Source organism: Acomys russatus, chromosome 9 (genome assembly GCF_903995435.1).
Source record: "Acomys russatus chromosome 9, mAcoRus1.1, whole genome shotgun sequence".
Taxonomy (NCBI): Eukaryota; Metazoa; Chordata; class Mammalia; order Rodentia; family Muridae; genus Acomys; species Acomys russatus.
Window position 1 is genome coordinate 26,792,304 of NC_067145.1, and position 21,649 is coordinate 26,813,952.

Below are 21,649 nucleotides of genomic sequence, written 5' to 3' on the forward strand. Positions count from 1 at the left end.
CTTTCCACTCTGTACCACTCAGCACAAGTAAACTTGTTCATCCTCAGCAGCACAGCCCTGTGATGCCCTTAGTAGCTAGTACATAAGCACACACCAAGCCCTTCCTGGCCAGCATACAAACTCCAAGTGGTGCTCATGGCATAGCTCTGGCAGGAATAAGTCTAATCACTAAAGCAATCTCATTGCTCAAGGGGCACTAAGAAGCACTTGGCCTGAAACATTGTCACTTGGAGGCAACATGTGAGCCAAACCAGGATAAATTCTTCTGGGCGGGGGGCGGGGGAGGTGGCAGTTCAAGGTGTATGTCCATGAATCAGATGTGTACATCTGGGGGTTTTTCTTGATCCTTGAGTTCCCCATATTGGTGGGCAATTCTGCCAAAACCTCATTCCTAAGTCATTAACTTTTACTCCTCTACTTCTTCCTCTCCCACTTTCCTTCTCTTCCTCTCCCTCTTTCTCATCACCTCTAGCAGTGACCTATGCTGCATGACTTTAGAATATTCCCATACACACTGCCTATTTTAATTTTCTTCAGGTTTTGACATAGTTATCGGTGTCACGTGAGAGATCTTTTGTTTTCGTGCTATTTTTATTTTAATAGCTTTAACCTTTCTGACACCAATGCGTGTATTTGCCTTCCAGACCAGAAATCTCACTGTGGATGGGAGCTTTGGCCCATGGTCTCCGTGGACACCCTGCACACATACAGATGGCACTGCTGTGGGATCCTGCCTCTGCCGGTCCCGCTCCTGTGACAACCCAGCTCCACAGTGTGGTGGCTGGCAGTGCGAAGGCCCTAGAATGGAGATCACTAACTGTTCCAGGTGTGTACCTCAGATCATTCTAATTTGTAGTCTCATTTTGTTTCAGATTGCTGAGGTATCTGGGAAATTTTTTGTGAAATTCGGTTGTTTTTTTTTGGAGGAGGGTGGTTTGTTTGTTTCAATACAGGGTTTCTCTTTTGGCTGTCCTGGACTTGTTTTTGTAGACCAGGCTGGCCTCCAACTAACAGAGACCCACCTGCCTCTGCTTGCTCCGGTGCTGGGATTACACGGTGCACCACTGCACCCTGGAGGAAATTATTCTTAATACAAGCCATTTCTTTAGTAGAGGCAGGTGGCAAAAAGCAAAGGTTACCCATCAGTTAACTAATACATCATTTGTGGGAGAAAATTTCAAACTGTAAGTTAAGTTGAAATTTTAAATTGTTTATAAACTCATCATTGGTTAGGACATTACTAATTTGCTCAATATAATTGGCTTCTTTGAGGGAAATGTCCATTGCTTAATATCTTCTGAAAATATATGACTAATAGCCCCTGCTTGTAGAGCGTGTGCATTAGCTGGAATCAATCTTTGCTCTATGCTATGGCAGATCAGAACTCAGCACAGCCCAGAGGTGATCCACTGAGGTCATTAGAGTTGCCGTGTGTTCTTTCCTAACTGCATTTGCTTGTCCTACCTGGTTCCCCTGTAGACCATAGCATCAGCAGAGCTTTGTGGGTCAATTTGTAAGCCCTCTTCACTTGATTACTAATAGGCATTTTTAAAAAAATCCTACCTGCTTCTCATAAGCCTAAAACACAGAAGCAGTGAGAGAAACTATCTACGAAGCCAAAGATCGAATGTCAGATTGGGTAACTGAATTGTGTGAGAGCTTAGGGCAAGAAGGGTACTCAAGATGTGCAGACAAGAAAGGCAACGGGTATCCTTCTCTGCAGTTTTTATAGGGTAGGTTCAGTCACCTCATAAGGTTTTCAGAAGCCAAGGGGCACTACAAACAGGCTATGTAACAAAACAGAAACCACAGCTCTGTCAACATTATATCTTGCTCCACATAACTTCTGTTCAGTGAGGTGGATTCCGTGAGTGCCTGGAGGGAGCCTGACATAGGACACCAGGCTGATGATGAAGATGGCGAGGAGCAGCTGGAGCTGTGTCACACCATGTCATTTCTGAGAGAGTGGAGTGCTCAGCTGCAGTTCATCACTCCGGCTTCAGTCCTTGTTCCTGTTGGGAAGTCACCCTCTAAACAAGCCTATAGTGCAGCTTAGTTCAGGTTAAGATCATAAGTCAGTCAGGCTGCTTCGGTAATGCTACAGAAGTGCAAGCAGGTGACCATGGACTGGCTCCGTTGTCAAAATCTCCCATGCTCTGTGTGGTCACTTCATGGGGCTCTGTAGTTTCCTGCCACTCTGCACTTCAGCAGCTTCTAGAAGTGTGCAAAACCATAGTCACTTATAACATTGCCTCACTTATTTCCTGATTTCTCCCAGTCCTGTTTTTTTTTTAGACACTTTTACTTACTTGCTGTGGCACATGCAGCATGTCCTTTACATTATAAATAGAATATATTAGAAAGCCACATATATTTAAAAGCTTAAGAAATTAAGAATTTTAAAAGAAATATTAAAATATATTGTAAAGTTCTAATAGCCCCGTGAATTGCTTTGACAGCATGTGGGGCTGTGGATAGAAGGGTCTAAGGAATTGGCTTGTTATATCTGAGGAATTTTGAAGGATCCTTCTCATTTTGATTAAATTACCGACCATTTATCATGCTCTAAACTAGCAATGTCTGTTTTTTGTTTTTTGGGTTTTTTTCAGGGGGGGGAGTTTGTTGTTGTTGTTGCTTTTTGGTTTTTTGTTTTTGCTGTTAGTGTCAGGTCTCAGTTGGTAAACTGGAAAGTTACAAAATAGATTTAAAATTTCCCAGAAAACCTCACTTAACTAAATAATTTGCTAACTATCTCAACTTCTATATTTAAACCTATGTTTTTAGACTCACCATTCCACACATTTGTGTTCTTAAAGGAATGTATGAAGGGGAAATGAACACCAATGTGAACTGATCTTGTTCCAAACAAATGAAAATCCAGTAGCTGAAGATGCAGGATGCCTGTGATAATGTGCATCTGATTAAAAACTCAGAACTAAAAAAGTTCTGAGACTGAAGAGATGGCTCAGGGTCAAGGGCACTGGCTCCTCCTCCAGAGGTCGGGAATTCAGTTCCCAGCACCCACATCATTAGAGATGGCTCACAAGTGCCTAGGACTGTAGTCCCCTAGAATCTTCCCATGTGCAGATGTGTGTATATATACATATATACACACACACATAGAAATATGTAAGTAAATAAATGACTCTTAAAATGAATAAAATGTTTCATGCAAAGTATGCATAGGAGCTCTAATGAAATACAACAATGTTTCAATTCCCCAAATAATAAAATACCTACAACTTATTTTTAATAGCCCAGGAAAACGTCTAAGGGAGATATTTAAATTACAAAGACTCTGAATATATTGTTACTTTACGGGAAAAATTGCAATTCTGAAAAACAGTGTCAATAGCAATCTATTTTGTGAGTGATTTTTATTCCTTAATATGACTGCATCATTCTGTGTGTACAATAGCACGGTTGCATATGACTTTGTGTGATCCTGAAATAACTAGTCCCCCTTCATTTTTAAGTTGGCTTGAAATATTGACGAAGGTTCCACTTATCCTCAACACGCACACTGCATGTAGGACTGTGTATGCTCACTGCTGTTAGATTTCATAGAATACGCTGCGTGTGACTTCGCAAGATCCTTCTGTCTCAGGGGCACTGCTCGTGTGTTACAATAGATGTGACAGGACTCAAGTAAAATTAAGAATTTTATAGATTTAAGAATCACTTCTAATGCTTTGTGGTGAAATACCATTCTAATGGTTTGAAATTTTCATAACTAAAGTTCCTTAACTGTTTCGACCAAAGAAGTGCATTTGGAATGACTTGTGGCTTTCACATCAAATGCCGAGCCTAAAGGAACTCACAGCGACTTAAGTTATCATTCTGCCCTGTCCAAAGGCTGTGGTTCCCTCCTTCCCGGGGCCCCGCAACCGGAAATGGGGGAGGAAACACCCCTGGGACAAACACCTTTGCAATAGACGCGGATGGGGCTTGGCTGAGGTGCTGAGTCATGTCCTCTCCTGCAGGAATGGAGGCTGGACTCCCTGGACCTCCTGGTCACCCTGCAGCACCACCTGTGGCATCGGCTTCCAGGTGCGGCAGCGCTCTTGCAGCAACCCCACGCCCAGGCACGGAGGCCGCGTGTGCGTGGGTCAGAACCGGGAAGAAAGGTAGGTGCTATCTCCGTTCCTGTGCCAGCATCTGCACGCTTCCTGCCATGCCAGTGCCGTGAGTTTCACTTTAGGAATCTAGCTTAGTTTATCTACAGCATTCCTCTCTGTTAAGCTAGCACGCCCCGTATTTTTCCGAAATCCTTCCATTTTGACCTAAGGTTCCCATGAAGAGTCTCGTTCTTGTCCTATTTCCCTGTGTGCTTGAACTGGCCCAGGGACTCCATTCTCAGGTCACTTGAATACCCAGGAACCAAGGTCACCTATGTGCTGGGCTTCTGTGCACCCAGAAATTGAGCCTGCTGGAGAATGGCTGTTGGGTTATCTCAGATAGCCCTGTCTCAGAAACTACAAATCCCAGCAGGTCCTGGTGAGAAGAGCAAGCAGGACAAAGAAGTTCGCTTTTGGCTGGAGTTCAGGCAGGTTAGAACAAACTGGGGAGGGGGGGGTCTGTATCTGCCTACCCTCTAATCTGTTGATAAACATCCCTCATGAGCTGCAGTACCAGCCACAGTGGAAATTGCTTTCCGTGGAGACTTTCACAGTTCAGTAATCCATCCAAGTGTGGTTTTGTTGTTTTGTTATAGAATTAGCCATTTTGCTTTGACTGCAAAATCTGTTCTTTGTGTCTTTTCTCTCCCTTGCCTACTAAATGCATAGTCCACTTTTGTCACTATTGTAAGTGGAAAGTTGTAGGTGATGTTCACAGTACTTCTAGGACATGGGTGTGTGCCTAAGCATCACACACACACACACACACACACACACACACACACACAAACACACACAGACCTTACTGAATGGCTTCCAGTGCCTTGTAATGAAAAAAAAAAAAATCAGAAGCTCCTACTTGGTATCACAGGTCCAGGGAGTCACATAACAACACCATATGTCCTATGTGGCCACGTGTTTTATAAACAAAGAGCAGGCTTATTGACTTCTTGTATAGTTTAACAGTGGGTATTTAGTATATCTTGAATGGAAGACTATTCATCTTCTTCATCCATGCAGTTTCTTAATTACCAGTTAAGATGTCATTCTTTTGACTGGGAATGAAAGGAAGGCGCCTGTCACACAGACAGGGTTTGTCCCCTGTGGAGACTGTCTGTAGTGTTCCATCTAACACCAGTTGATAGCTGAGAGGGCCGGAATGAGAAGAATCTTCTTACTGTATTTTGCCAGGGCTTGTTTGATTTTAAACTAGTTGGAAGGTTTTTAACATGATAGTGTATCGCATTGCTCATCCTATTCAGGAGAAGTCACTTCTGTCTATGCAAATGCTTCTTTGGAGTCCAGACACTCCACAGACACCATGTCCTCCCCTAGGCTGAACACAGAGGAAAGACACGGCTGCAGAACTCTGTGGAAAAATAGACTATGTTCTGTCCCTACATTTGACTCTTCATAAAGCCATACTTTTAGAAAATGATTTAAAAAGCATTGGCTTATATGTTTGGGTGCCTTACACCTAATATGTTCTTTGTTCACAGGACACATGTTTTGGGCAGTAGAGAGGGGAGAATTGTTTAATAGGGAAAACTTTTGCTTCAAGTAATTAAGAGATGGACGGTAGGAACATGGACTATGTATTGTTTTATACACAGATGCATCTCTATTGAATATGCTTTCGAGATGAATCCCAGGGATTTCAGAAAAGCCAAAAAATGCTTGGTGAGCCTTCGTCTCTTTGAACAAAAAATGCTTAGGTTTCTTAAGGTTCAGAATCAAACCCATCATGATTCAGCAGTGGAGAGATTTGATGATTAGATTAAGGTAAGATATAGGACTCTAGGACCAGCATATGAAATAATTAATAAAGTTTTGTGATATATAAATAGCATTAAACTCAAAAGAAGTCCAGTATGGCGACAACTGAATGAATTGATTCTCTCCCCAAATTCAATTAATGTCAGCAACATAGTTAATAATTTCTGCAAAAAGTTTTTGCTACATGACCTAGTCCAGTTGGAGCTCAGCCTCAAACACAATCTCCTGGGAATTTTCACATCACTTTTTCTCAGGTGCTATAGAATATATGAATGCTCTTTTTGTTTCTAATATTAATAGTATTGGAACAGATTTCTTGATTAACAAGAACTTAGTAGAGGCACCAATTTCCCAAATGTCACTAATAAGGTGAGATGAAAACGACCTTGGTACCAGTATCAAAGTACAATTGAATTAGGTTTCTACTCCTCTGTCACTATGGATCCCATCGACTAAAACAAAAACAACATGCAATTACTGCCCCACTCTCTCAGTTGAAACTCATGCCAAGGTTTTGGAGTTGTTAGCCAATTACTGCCCTAAACCCTTGACAATTGAGCCTTCCTAGTGTGGCCTCCATGTCTTCACAAACTGACCTCATGAACTAATTGCCGTATTCATAAGACACATCCTCATCTGGCCATAATGGCTCAGTAAGAAGGAAATCCTGGGCTCTGCCCACACTGCAGAGAAGGGGATTGTAGCATGATGGAGCAAGTCTCATTGGTGACACTTTGGATTGCCTATCATAGACAATTCTCTGTGCCCAAGTTACTCACACCCTACCATCAGCAGAAAGTCTTTCATCTAATTGCAGGATTTCCAGTGTCATACCCCATTAAACTATACCCCAAAGGCTCAAAGTGCCACCCCCTAAGTAAGATGTTTAGGAGGCTCTTGCAGTGGCACCTCTTGGCTTGTCTATCTCAATCCAAAAAGACAAGTTACCTGTCACCAACATTCACACTATACAGCAGTGGAGGTGGGCAGCAAATGACAGCTATGCATGTTTAAATAAAGAAGTGAAAATGGGAGTCACTACAACCTTTCCTCCAAAGTAATCCTGCAGCATAGCCAGGTGCATTTTGTGAGTTACTTAAGACATAGGCATCCTGCTCCATGGTCCTTGGATCAGCCTTGTGGTCTCTTAGTTCAGCTCCCTGAGATATCTTCCCTTTTCCATAATGGCAGCAGATGTTTGCACCTGGGAAGTTTCACCTGAGCTGGTGAAACTTGCATGAGCCTCCTTCCTGCCAGTAGAATGTACCCAGTAGTATTTAATTAGCAGCTGCCATGTTCTTTTTCTTCTAAGTTGCTGAAATTACTCTCTGATAAGCTTTTAAAGACTCATGCAAACCTCCTTGGGGTTTGTTCTTGTACACCAAAGGTGCAGTCCCAGATATTTTTGAGACAGTCCTTCTCTGGCTTATAGTCCTGCTGAAGTGGTGAGAACACAATAACTGGCAGCTTGGTACTCTCCCCATGCGTGGTTAAGAGAGGAGTCCCTGGGTCACAACCTGACTCTTAGATTCTAGTGGACTCTGCGCATGCTCTCAGTCTGCCCTCATTCTTCAGTTTTGCTGAAGTTTCCTCAAGAAGTTAAACAGGCATGCCCCAGCTTTTCCCGAAGGTGTGTGGTGATTTGTATAAGAATGACCCCTCTGGGCTCTTATGTTTGAATGCTTAGCCACAAAGAAGTGTGATTCTTTGAAAGGATTAGAAGGATTCAGAGGTGTGGTTTGGTTGGAGGAAGCCTGTCACTGCGGGTGAACTTTGAAGTTGTAAAAGCCCATGCCACGCCCAGTCCACCCATCCACATCCCCTTATCTTTCTCTTCTTTCTGCCTTTGGATCAGGATGTAGCTCTCAGCTACTGCTCCAATTCATGCCTGTGTGACACCATACTCCCCACAAAGATGATAATAAACCAAACCTCTGAAACTGTGAGCAAGCTTTCTTCTGTAAGTGTCCTTGGTCATAGTGTCTGTTCACAGCAACAGAACAGTGACCATGACACATTGCTTGAGTGTTTGGGATCTATTTCTTAATTTTTAGATTTTTTTTTTTTTTTAACCATTGGCAAAGTCTTATCCAAGCACCACCTGGACTTAGTTCTTTTATGTCCACCCTTGTTTTTTTTTTTTTCTTTCTGTACTGTGAGCTGCAAGGAGCCAGTGGCACTTTAACACTTTGCTCTGAAATGTCCATATTTGTATAACTTCCTTCACACATCTAGGTCCTACTTCGCATATCATCACTATAGATGACAATTTTGGAAACTTTGTAGCATTCTGGAGCCACGTTCTACTAGCTCTGTCTTTATTTAAAAAAAAAAAATACTGTCCCATTTTCTTTTAACACTTTCATTATGCTAAAATATAAACCACATATATCAGCCACTTAGCCATTTTAAGTGAAGAATTCATTGACATTAATTAAACTCACATTATTGTGCAAAAAAAAACCCCACAATACCTCATTTTCAAAGCTTTCTCATTACCACTAAGTAATGCCATTCCATACCATCTTTCTCCAGGCCCCTGGAGACCCTGTTGACTCCTCTGCCTACTAATTTACATATTCTCTGTATCTGATATAATTGCAAATATGTAATGCCTGTTCTTTTGTGTCTTGTTTGCTTTACTTAAAATAACATTTTCAATCTCCATTAATGCTGTGGCTATATCAGAACTGCAAAATTTTCTCAATGCAGTGTTCACTTGTCTAACTACAACTTTCATGTACTCTGCTACCAATCAGTGGATACATGTCATTTCTCCCCCTGCCTATTTAAACAGTGCTAGGACAAACACTGGCTTGTTGAGGTTTCGGTTCCAATTAATCTGTGTAAGTAACTATGAGTGAATGTGCTGCTTGTGTGTTCTGCCTTAGAGGGTTGCCAAACTACTGTGCTCTGGGGCTTCTCCGTTGTCCATTCGCACCAGAAAGCATAGAATTCTTGCCTCCCCACATTCCTGCCAATACTTAGTTTTGTAGTTTGTAGCCATCCTACTGGATGTGTAGGAGTGGGTTCTCCCTGAGGTTTAGACTTGGATCCTACTAACATCTATGAGATGCTGAGCACACCTCTCCTGTGCTTGCAGTACATCTCACTGGAAGACATCTGTATTCCTCTCCTTAGTCTGTTTCCTCACTAAGCTGTCTTTTTTATTGTAGTTCTTCACTCCCTTTCCTTCTAAACCCTCCCTGTCAGTTTCTACAAAGTCTAAACTTCTAGTATTCAGTATATAGTGCTGTAGACTTTTCTCTACCTCTGCTTCATGAGATTCCCACTTCTGCCTATTTCTGGGTCTCAGTCATCTTCAATGCATTTTTGGTATCTCATTGCATTGTGTCCCATGGTACCTGCTCTGCCTTAGACCACACATGAGTGCCACCAGGTCTCCCCCTCCAGGAGACATGGTCAAATGTGAGGCACCAGAGTACGTGAGAAAGTCATATCACACTCTCCACTCAACTGTGGAGAATATTCTGACCATTGGCTAGATCTGGGAAGGGGTTTAAAGTTTACCTCCTGTATTGTCCTTGGCTGGTGCCTTAGTTTGAGCGGGACCCCTGGGCCCAAATCTGCCTATCATATTGTTCAACTTGTAGATTTCTAGGACCCTCTGGATCCTTTTATTTTGCTATTCTCCCATGCGTCTCTCATTTAGAGTCCCAATAGGATGCCCTCCCCTCTGTCCCAGTTTCCTGGTAAGTGAAGGCTTTCGTGGGACATGCCCCTTGGGCTAGTATGCAGATATAAGTGAGTATATACCATTTGATTCTTTCTGCTTCTGGGTTAACTCACTCATTATGATCATTTCTAGCTCAATCCATTTATCCACAAATTTCGGGAATTCCTTGTTTTTAATAGCTGAGTAGTATTCCATAGTGTATATGTACCACAGTTTCTTTATCCACTCTTCTACTGAGGGACACTTAGGCTGTTTCCATGTTCTGGCTATTATGAATAAGGCTGCTATGAACATGGTTGAGCAAATTTTCTTGTTGTGTGCTGGAGCATCTTCTGGGTATATTCCAAGGAGTGGAATAGCTGGGTCCTGAGGAAGCCCTATTCCCATTTTTTTGAGATAGCACCAGATAGATTTCCAAAGTGGCTGTACTGGTTTGCATTCCCACCAGCAATGAAGGAGTGTTCCTCTCTCCCCACATCCTCGCCAGCATGTGGTGTCGCTTGAGTTTTTGATCTTAGCCATTCTGATGGGTGTAAGATGGAATCTCAGAGTTGTTTTGATTTGCATTTCCCTGATGACTAAGGAGGTTGAGCATTTCTTCAATGCAATCCCTATCAAAATACCTACACAATTTTTTAAAGACATTGAAAATTCAATTATGAACTTCATATGGAAAAACAAAAAACCCAGAATAGCTAAAACAATCTTGTACAATAAAAGGTGCTCCGGAGGAATCTCCATACCTGATCTCAAACTGTACTATAAAACAATAGTAATTAAAACAGCATGGTACTGGCACAGCAACAGGCTGGTTGATCAGTGGAATCGAATCGAAGACCCAGATATGAATCCACACACATATGGTCACTTGATTTTTGACAAAGAAGCCAAATCCATTCAATGGAAAAAGGATAACATCTTCAACAAATGGTGCTGGTCTAACTGGAGGTCTATGTGTAAAAAAATGAAACTGGACCCATATTTGTCACCTTGCACAAAACTCAAATCCAAGTGGATTAAAGACCTCAACATAAAACCAGAGACACTAAGCCACTTAGAGGAAAAAGTGGGGAAGAGACTGGAACATATTGGCACAGGAGACAACTTCCTGAACAGAACACCAACGGCCCAGGCCTTAATGTCAACCATTAATAAATGGGACCTCATGAGGCTGAGAAGCTTCTGTAAGGCAGGAGACACTGTCAAGAGAACAAAGCGACAGCCTACAGACTGGGAAAAAATCTTCACCAACCCTACATCTGACAAAGGTCTAATATCCAAAATATATAAAGAACTGAAGAAATTAAACACCACCAAACCGAATAACCCAATTGAGAAATGGGGTTTGGAAGTACATGAGTTTTAAAGGTAAAGAGTGTGGACAATCTCATATCAGAGATTGTTCCAATATGAAATCAGGTTAAGGGGCTCAGAGACTAATGAGAATGTATCAGATGGCATCTTATCTTCATGAAAATGCTTTTGTGCTGTGATGAGCTAATGGGATGCCCAATATAGGAGTTACTATTCTCTTTTGGTGTGCTGTCTGAAAACTCATGATGTGTTTCATGGATGTACATTTCTCTGGCTTCACACTTCCAGAATGGCCCTGTGATGGGATAGCCAGTTAAAGTGAACCAAGAAAAGCTGTTTCTTAATAGGCTTCAGTTAGGTTGGGTTCGCAGATGATTGTCATGAGGAACTAGCATAGACTCAACTAGATTAGAAGGAATATGAGAGGAAGACAGTCAGTGCTATAAATCTAGCCTCAATGGGATTATAGAATACAATTATTTTTAGATAAAGTAGGCTTATGGAAAAAATGATGATTTATGGAGAGACAATGCTAGGTCATTAGTTAGCTTTTAAATGCAAAATAACAGCAGTCATGAGAAAAATTAAAATCTTAATTTTTAATGAATCATAAAATGTGTCTGTGACTCGCCATGCTTTCAGACACTGAAACCCAATAGAGCCAGTAATGTGTTAAAGATATTAGTCCATTGTTGTTAAAAGCCAGTGGACTGGCGAAATGGGAACCAAATGCTGGCCCATCGGGCAAATACTTATCCATAATTAATAACAGTCTAAGCAGCCTGAAATAGCTGGTAACTGCTTTCCATCTCGCTGCTGCTTGTGATGCTCACAGAGGAGGCTGCCTGTAGGAGCATGGGTGAGGCCAGGGGGCCCCAGGAAGTAAATGCATTTCTTATCATTGCAGAGAATCCCAACTGAGAGCCTCGCCAGGTCCAGACTCTGACTAGCTCCTAAGTTGGAATTCCGCATAAAGGGATAGCGTAGACATTTCTGTTTCCCTCTGACCATTCTTGCTACATGGTATCACCACTACAAATGTCCCCGTAGCTTGTTTCATGGGAGAACTATAGAGGGAGAAAGAAAGGGAAAAAAAAAGGTGAGGTGGGTTGTTCATGGCCTTAAGTTCCAAGGAATAATTGATTCAAAGCCCAGAGCTCCACACAGGTAACCTTGCAGGAGATTTTGAACTGTAATAACACGCTGTGCATTCTCAGAGGTGGCCTGCTTTAGGCGAACACAAGGAAGGATTTGTGCACGCAGATTTATTTTTCTCAGGGGATATGGTAGCCCAGCTGCTGTGCTCCTTATTAAAAGTCAAGGGTTTTAGAGGCATTTTTAGTAGGCTTTCCTTTGCCTTCTCTGCTGTGTGCGTGTGCATGTACATGTGCGTGTGTGTGCCTGTGACTACCCATGTTACCTGAAAATTGAAACAAGAAGAAAGCCTCTGGACCTTGCTGCTTATTCTTTATGCATTCACACAGTTGCTTTATGATGTTTCCACTGTGCCTAGTGCCATCCATTTCTCATGTTTCCCATATCTCCACTACCATCCTATTTATGTGACCTATAGCATGTCTTCCTTTCATTGCTGCAATCCAGACGTCACTGGTTAGCATTGGCTCCACTAGCTCTTCCTGCATGTGACCTCCCCTGAGGGTCAGACTCCAGATTGAGCTCAGAGAGCTTCTCCTGTCTTAGGGCCTCAGTCACCAAATGGGATGGAGCAACAGCCATGGAGGCTTCTTTAGTCCACTCTGGTGATGTTTTATGTGTGGAGTTCCATGTGGCTTTCCTTGGCTTTCTGCTGTTTGGAAAAGATGGATCATTCCATCTCATGTCATTTCTTTCTGTTTTCTTCTCAATACTGTTGCCTTCCTTGTTTGATTCCCTGCCCCCCCCCACCTTTAACTAACATGCAAAGCACCAACAGGTAGGACTTCTTTGTACCTCATCCCATAATCATCTTCAGCTTGGCCTTTCCTGTTCTCACCCTGTGCTCCCTCCTAAAGTCTCTTGTTCTCCATCAAGGTTCCATCTGTTTGATGGAAACAACTGGCCCTACGGGAACATGTCTTGGGAAATCACACAACTTGTATGTTTTCTGGCCACTGTTTACTCCTCTTTTTCTACCCCAGAATGCATCCATCTGGAGTGTCAATGCAGTTTCTGTGTGCAGTCGATAGTAAAAGTATCACTGTTAATCATGATGATGTTTGATGCCATGCACATTTTGAGGGTATGTCTACTTTCCCTATGCATTGGAGGCTGTGAGCACCTACGCATAGCAATCCCCCTGTGACTCCCTTTGCATAGCACTGTACAAAATCCAATTGTTATTAGCAATAGGGTCATGAAGGTCACTGGCTTAGGCTGCCCATTTCTTAAGGAAGATGGCCTTGCAAGTGAGAAATATCTGAGGAGGGAAGCATCTCATAGTCTAGAGTTAAGTTTGAATTTGGCACATGACAAATGGATGTAAATAGTCCTGTCCGTCACCAAAGGTGTCATTAAATTTGTCTACAGTTGTAGTTAAGTTCTTCCTCCAGATGGTCTATCAGTTGTAGAATGCCCATCCATGTTCCTCTTGTTTGCTTGCTTCTCTCATTTCACTCCATATCCTGTAGAATTTGTGTTAAAGATTTCAGAAAAAGTTAAGTCTTCACAGGTCCAAAGATAGTGGGAATATTTTATGTCAAAACCGACAAAATGGATGTCTGTATAGAAATGTGGAGTTAACTACTGGAAAACAGTTCTAATATCCTTAAAACCAATAATTAGATATTTAGTAACCTGTGGTCTTTTAACTGGAAATCACTTGAAGTTGTTCTGAGAGCCCAAAAGAACATTTAAAAACATAAACTGAGAAGCAAGTGGCACGGGACTTCAGGCCATGCTTAGGCTTAAATTCTTTGTCTTCAGAAGACTGTGGACTTATTCGATTGAAAGATAAGAAACTCCAAGTGAAACCGTGCTGACTTTGAACTCATAACCTACGTTACCGTTTGATGTGTATGCTATGCAGATAAATGCCCTACCTAGATATTTTCTGTGCGCTCCTGTTTGGAGTATCTATTGAAGGGTTGTGTTCTGTCTTGTTTCTCTTACTTGGCTGCACAGGAAGTTCCATCCTGCATTGTGAGTTCGTTCAGCATTCTCTTCACTGTCTGCCACGTCTCCCATTGTCTGTGCACACTCAGCATGGCTAGCACCACACCCACCCCCTGTACGGTGCAAGTGCTCCAGACACAGAAAGCCCCTCATGCAGAGCATGCCCATCTGTTCAACATCTGTCCCAGGGACGGGAAGCAAAAAGGTTGATGGCCTCCTGCGGCACTAAGCAGCCTCCTTTTCTCCTCTGGGTTTCCTTACTACAGATACTGCAATGAACATTTGCTCTGCCCGCCACACGTGTTCTGGACAGGCTGGGGACCTTGGGAACGGTGCACCGCCCAGTGTGGGGGTGGAATTCAAGCTCGCCGTAGGACGTGCGAAAATGGGCCTGACTGTGCAGGATGCAATGTGGTAAGTGTCCATCTCATTCCCACAACCCGTAGCCAAGAACACGGACTTGAAGCCTCCTGGATGTTCTACACATGCAAGATGTTCCCAGCACATTAGATGCTCATCGTTCTTGATAGACACTAGCACTAGACCATCTGCACACAACAGGGGCTATGCTCACACTTGGTCTACTGCCAACACTGGATGTCGTGTACACTATCTTTATGCTTTGCAGACCCTGCATACCGGGTAGAGATAAAATGGGCAGGCATCAAATGTTCTTCATGTTTTTGATGATCTCATACACCAGTTCCTCTTTTAAACTCTGCTGACACTATGTGTTTTATAAACATTAAATGTTCCCTAAATTCTAGCTGTTACTGTCCGGGTCCCAAAGCTCGGCAACTTTAGAGGGCATGAATCATGCAAGTGCCTCATGTTAACGAGAATGTGGAGGGCATGGTGGAAATTTAAAGTACTTGAATTTACTATTCACATATGGAATAAACTAACTGAAGAATCTTCCAGTCCTAAGTACAGAGCTGTGACAAGCTCTTGTGCCTGGTGAACTTTGGTCACTCCATTTGGTCTTAGGAATAATTACCTTGTGCTGGGCTCCCAGGCTCCCAGGACATGACACTGTGTGTTGACAGAAAAACTGGCACCATTGTCAAAGTGAGTTCATAACACATCAGAGGGAATAAAAGACCACTTATGGTTTTGTTTTTCTTCTGCCTTAGCAAGTCATATTTCTTTTAACACTTTAAACTGCCAAATAAAAAGCCATGTGTGCAGGCTCTTTTCAAAAGGCCCATTGTTGTGCACCCCGCTTTTGCTGTTAGTGTGGCTGAGCACTGTGTCTATCAGGGAGCTCTTTGCTCACCTTCCCAGGGCTGGCACAGGCTGAATGCGAGATGGTGGCAGGCGGCCGCTGTGTGGAGACACTTAGCACGGGAAGTGCAACCCTGGTGTTTGCTCTCAGCAGCCTTTGCACTGGATTTTTTGATATGTCTGCCCCTTGTATCCTGAAGCCAAACAATGTCGCGTGTGCTGCTGCAAAGCTTGACTTGTGGGATATATGACCCGAACAACTCCAAGGAACCCAGGGGACTTTGGGGACAAGAAAAGGGTTATGGGGTGCTCTTTTGGCCCTTATGCCAAACAAGGATTTCCTTACTAGGGCTTGAAAGTAGATTTCTTCCCCTTCACAGGAGTAAAGCTACTGTGGTGTTAACTAATTAAACATTTTAGTGAACCTGAGTTCAGTTTAGATCATTAAAAATCTTCCCATAGTATAGATAACTTGAGTAGCTATATGGGTACATAGATGGATGGATAGATAGATAGATAGATAGATAGATAGATAGATAGATAGATAGACAGACAGACAGACAGACAGATTTTCAGATGCTAACATTTAAAATTAGTTATTATACATAAATAGTAAAGCCCTGAAGACTTTAATATCTAAGGGAAAACCTTCACTCTTTGCTGAACTAAGTCATCCTCTCCTGTTGTGTTGTCTGGGGCGCGGGGGGTGGGGGGTTCTGTTCTTACACATAACATTTCCTGTAGCAAACCTTGGAAGGAGTACCCTGAGTTAATCCTGTACCTACATTTTAAACACTTTTCAGACCAAGGAACATGGAAAACAGCACACTGCATTCTTATTGTAAATTGATGTCAATAATGACATTAACAGACAGATTAGTCCGCAGAAAGGCATCGGGCTGGAAAGAAAGCATGCTCTTTAGGAACTTTCCAGGTTATGCCCTAGGTTGGTTACAAATGTAAATGTTGAAGTTTATCCAAAATGTTAGTGTATGTTTATTGTTGTGATACACCACAGTGGTTATGGAAACTCAGAAATCCTTGAGGAATAGTTGTTTGACACAGAAGGGAGGCCTAAACCTCATGTGTGCCCGAGTCATGCACACTTACAGAAGAGACAGTTAGAACCAACACTCTACAGTGCCACTAGAAGCTGGTCTGACAGGCAAGTAAAACTTAGGTAAGTTTTGATAGACAAAATAGTTACAGGACTGTACATCCTTCATTTTTGTGTTAGCACATTGGAGTCTGAAGAATACACCTCATATGGTCCAAATGAGAAAGTCAGGAAGCATGGAAAACCAGTGAAGTGCCTGAAGCTGGCAAGTCCTCGCAGGTGGGAGAGAAAGAACTGTTCGGTCTTTCTACCCCATTCCTGAATAGTGCCTTGTGTGCACTTCTCCTTCCAGAACACACAATCCTGAGGCCAGATCTGGGTCAGGGGTGTGTGTTAACTCCCAGCCCATCTCGGCCACACCCACCCCAGCAGTCCAGGGAAAAGGCCCAAGAGGCATAGTCTATGTTTGCCTTGAGCTCTAGTTAAATTTATTTCGAGAGTGTCCATAGACTTTACCTCAGGCCAGAAATATGTAAAACACTTTAGATTCAAGAGGCCTTGTGATCAGAATAGAAACTATGCTAGATGTTGGTGGCCCTCAATTTTTTTTTTCTTAAGTCTGAGTTGCATACATTGCTGTCTGTTGACCTGCTTGGCCTTCGTATTCTTCCTTGCAGTTATGGCTCCTAACCTTGTCACCGGCTGCTTTTCTCCCTTCACTAACGTGTTTTCAAAAATTTAAGATAATTGTGCTGCCTGCAAGTTGGCAATATTCTGAAGAACAGGAGAGGCTATCTTTGTTATTTCGTTTTTTAAAATATTTTCATCCCAACTTCTGACACTACTAACATTTTGCTGAGTTTAAATAATCTAATAATATAAATGGATATATTTGTAGTATAATTCATCAAACATTTTCCGAGAACTCTTGGTATAGTTTATTAGACTGTGACAGAGTTTTCACATCAGCGACAATCATGTCTATTGTTGAATCCCCTACCTTTCCTGGGTCAGGTGGCAACATTACAGTGTTCTGCGGAAAAGTCATACCCACATTAAGAAAAATCTCTCTTCTGTCTTCCAAGGCTGCTAAACTAGTTGGCAACACTCTTTTAAATTTTGGGCTAAAATATCATTAAGTTACAAGATTTTCTCTGCAACACTACCTATTTTCCTTTAAATAGGGCAGTGCCACGTTCCTGTGTCATAAATAGGCAGGCAGGAAGAGAACTTGAGAGACTGACATTTATACCATTGAACAGGTTTAGAAATGGCTGGATGCTTCCTTTTGGTGGGTTCAGTAATATAACTTGGGTCCTAAATACCCTGCAATTAATTATTTGTGTGAAGAAGATTCATCTCCTAGCCCAATGTGCTACTGGAGGTCACAGACCCTTTAAATGGTGGGGCTGAAATTAGAAAATTAGGTTATTGATTATTTCCTTGAAGGAAATACTGGGGACCCCCTCTTTTCTCCTCCACTTCCTTTCCATGACATAAAGACATGATATTTGCTCCTTTGTTTCTCCTGCTGTGATATCCTGTCTCACCTCAGGCACTGCCATTGGCTGTGTCTGGAAGCCTTTCTTTAGTTAGCTCAATGACCTTTCTGGATTATATAGCAAATTTTGTCTCTGATTTATGATGGTGCCATTGTATAAACCTAAAAAGGCAATTTTCCTAAGTAAAGTTTGATACCTACAATCAATTAGTTAGTTCCAATTATATTCAAACAAAAATTATAGCTAAAAATAATATTCTATTACTATTTGTCGTCATAACTGCTACTGGTGAGTTTGCTTAAAGAAATTGCTAGAAAATTTATTACTTATTTCAGTGACTCAGAAATGTTGAATTCATGGTAGAATATCTATCTTATGGGTTAGTAAAATTGGCACCAAAAAAAAAAAAAAAAAAAAAAAAAGATGGCTTGGATCGTATCCAGGCTCAAAGACCAGGTACTAACTCTGACAGTCCATATATTTCTCCTCTGCAGCATGTGACCTCATCTAACATCTTAAAAGTAATTGAAATGAAGAAAGAATCTGAGTTTCCCATTAGATCTCAGCATTCAAAAATCAGTTTTAGACACTTGAGGATGTCCAATACCGAATTTGATGAGGTGAACAATATTAAAAGTGGAAGGGGGAGACCAAAACATTAGCCACCAGTGGCTTTAGAGTGTCTGCATAACTGGAGGTCTTTGGAAAAGCATAGATGTCAGGGACCACCAAATTCTGACTTCAGCATTCTCCCGCAAAGCATCAGGCAGGTTATACACTGCCTAATTACAAGGGGGTATTATACATCACATGGACGTTGGCAGAACCCTGAAGATGGAGAGTGTACCCTTGGTGCCACTCCAGTCCTGTTCTGAATGCTTGAAATCTCAATGACTTCTTCCAAACCTCAGAAACATCTTGGCCCCACCCTATATGGTGGGTCTTTCTATGCATCACAGTTAGCTATTGAGAGGGGCAAGCCTCACACCTTGGCTCAAGCTCTGTGTAAAATAGAACTGGAGACCAGACAAGGCCTTAGAGCACAAAGATTATTTGAGAAAATACATTTCCAGCAGTGAGGAAGAAAGAAGGGCGAGGAGAACATGGAAGGAAAAACCCTATTGGTGCCTGTGATTGAGGTCACCAATGCAGACAGGGACCTGGTTGCCTTTTGAAGCAGAGAGGCCAGAAGGTGCCTCTTAAAAACTCCTGGTCTCCATGGATCCCTGGGATGGAGGATGCTACCACGATCTCTGGGGACTGGAGAGAAAACCCAACATGGGGAGGCACCTGTACCCCATGAGTAAGTATGAATGTAAACCACCTGCTGCCTTTCCAAAGCAGTGGAGACAGATGGTTTGCCTTGAGTCGCTTTATGAAAAGAAATTGAGAGCATGACAAACCAAACCAAACATAGGAGAGTTTCTGAGCTGTTGTCCAATGGTTGGAAGTAAAGTCTTCTGGGGCTCCCATGCCTTGCAAAATTGCACAGAGCCCTGGGAAATTCCCATCCATCAAACGCCTATGAATACTTCCTGTTAGGCCACATCATTTCATTTTCTACCAGACAGACATTTTTATGCATCGCTGAGGCTCTCCATCTTTTGGAACCGTTTCTTTCCGTGGCTATATAAAAAGCAAAAGCTTCTTGGAATTTCCAGACAAGATCACTTTGATTCTTAGAAAGAGACCCAGGAAGGTAAGGCTCCTTTATTCCGAAAGGCAGTGTCAGGAAGTGGAAGTGTAGCTGCTGCCCACTAGCTGGCATCCTGAAGGGGTCAGGAGCAAGGCCAAGAGTCAGAAACAGAAGGCTGTAAGGGGCCTCTCTTCCTAGAAGCCAGCCTTGCCCCGCACAGGATGAAGTTTGTGCGAGATCAGAAGTGTTTTGTGGCTTTGGCTAATTTGAATCCAACTCACTTTAACTGCTTTGTCCTTTTCTTTCCCTTTAAAGAATCTGGCCTTCTAGTGACATTAGTAGCTGATAAGACACGGCATGTGCTTCCTTAACAACCACTGTAGCTGAGTGAGCTGGTGCAAGACTTTCACTGATGTGTTATTAGGAGGGTGAAACAGATGATCTTGGCCTTCATGATGAAGATCAGGCGATGACCTATCCCATTGTGCTTGTGAAAGGCATTTACTTATATTTGCAAGTATTCTTCTTAATAGGAATGATCAAAACCCCAGGAGAAACTGAACATTATATCTTCATAAACATGGACATGTAGGACTTGCTTTCTTTTGTTATGAAATAGGTCCGTAAAAAGCTTGAAAATATGAAATATCGTCAGAGTAAAACCGCCACGTGTGGTTACAGGAGGCTGTGCATTTTGTAAAAGTTAATGTCAGTACACAAAATTGAGTGGTGGGGTGGATGGCCGCAGAAGTGTGCGTTTTCTCTAATCTAGCATTCGAAGTTTGGCAGTCAGGTTTAAGAATGATGCATAATACAGACGAAGAGAAAGGGAAAAATGATGGATTACAAGAATTAATCCATCACAGCTCTGCCTCTTGGACATATAAATAATCATCTACAATCTTGGGGAAATTGCTGTTGGTACTGAGATCTGGAATATTTCACCAAAAAAAAAATGTTTTATTTATAGAGTTAGAAAGCTCTGTTGCACAGATTGCATTCTGTAAAGAAAAAAATAGGTTTGTTTTTTTTTTTTTCCTGTCTACAATGATTCAAATACTGTGGTGGCAAAACTAATTGAAAAGGGTTTTCATGAAGGAAATATTTTCCAATGTGTAAGTAGTATAAACCATACACACACACACACACACACACACACACACACACACACACTCTTCCCCTTTAGAGTTCACCAATCAATTATGTGATAGAGATTCTCTAATAGTTAATATCAAAATACCTAAAGTTCAGTTGCCTGGCAACAACATTTCCTCTTGTTTACACACTTTTTTTTTTTTAGCTTTAGTGAATATATAATACCTGCAGAATAAGGTTTTTGGGGGGAGTGAAAATTAGATTTATTATTTTCTTAATTTATTATAATTTATTCATATTACATCCTGAATGTTATCCCCTCACTTGTATCTTCCCACTCCCACCCTCCCTCCCTCTTCTGCCCTATCCCCTTTCCCTAGGCCTATGACAGAAGGGGACCTCCTCTCCCACCATATGTCCACAGCCTATCAGGTCTCATCCAGAGAGCCTGCTTACCCTTCCTCTGTGTGCCTGCCAGGCCTCCCCACCAAGGAGAAATGATGAAATTGGGGGCACCAGAGCTTATGGATAAAGAAACTGTTATACATTACAGAATGGAGTACTACTATTGAGCTGTTGAAAGCAAGGAAATCTTGAAGTTTGCAGGCAAATGAATGGAACTAGAAATGATTATCCTGAGTGAGGTAACCCAGACCCAGAAAGACACGCATGGTATATACTCACTTATAAGTGGAAATTAATGCAACATAGATGTCCTCTGAGAGACTCCACCCAGTAGAGGAATGGGAGAGATTCTGGGACTGGCAGCTTGACTCTGGGCAGAGTGTTGAGAGTACTGTAGAAGAGTGGGAGGATGGAAGGTCACAGAAGGTTCAGGAGCCCCACAAGGAGACCATCAAGGCTGGCAGATCTGGACCCAGGTGGCCCTGAGCAAACGGTTGCACCAACAGAGGACAATGCATGCAGTGAAACTAGACACCCTGTTCAGAGTATATTCTTATAAAGGCATAGCAAATGCAATGCTCAGCTTAAGGGAACCTATATCATTTTAATATAATTTTTATTCTTATTAATTCATGCATGCATAGAATGTGTTTTGATCATATTCACTCCCAGTTCTTCCCATAAGTCCTCTTCTAGCCACCCCTTATGTGTCTC

The 21,649-nt window shown here is 42.2% G+C and overlaps 1 protein-coding gene across 2 annotated transcripts in view; it reads left to right on the forward strand.

The window, feature by feature from the left end:
- Positions 1 to 21,649, forward strand: part of Sema5a (semaphorin 5A) — a 480,974-nt gene that overhangs the window by 418,799 nt on the left and 40,526 nt on the right. For both annotated transcript variants that reach the window (XM_051151031.1, XM_051151032.1), the window contains exons 14-16: positions 645 to 826; positions 3,984 to 4,127; positions 14,283 to 14,430. In XM_051151031.1, coding sequence (XP_051006988.1) covers positions 645 to 826; positions 3,984 to 4,127; positions 14,283 to 14,430 — 474 coding nt within the window. The remainder of the gene's footprint in view (positions 1 to 644; positions 827 to 3,983; positions 4,128 to 14,282; positions 14,431 to 21,649) is intronic.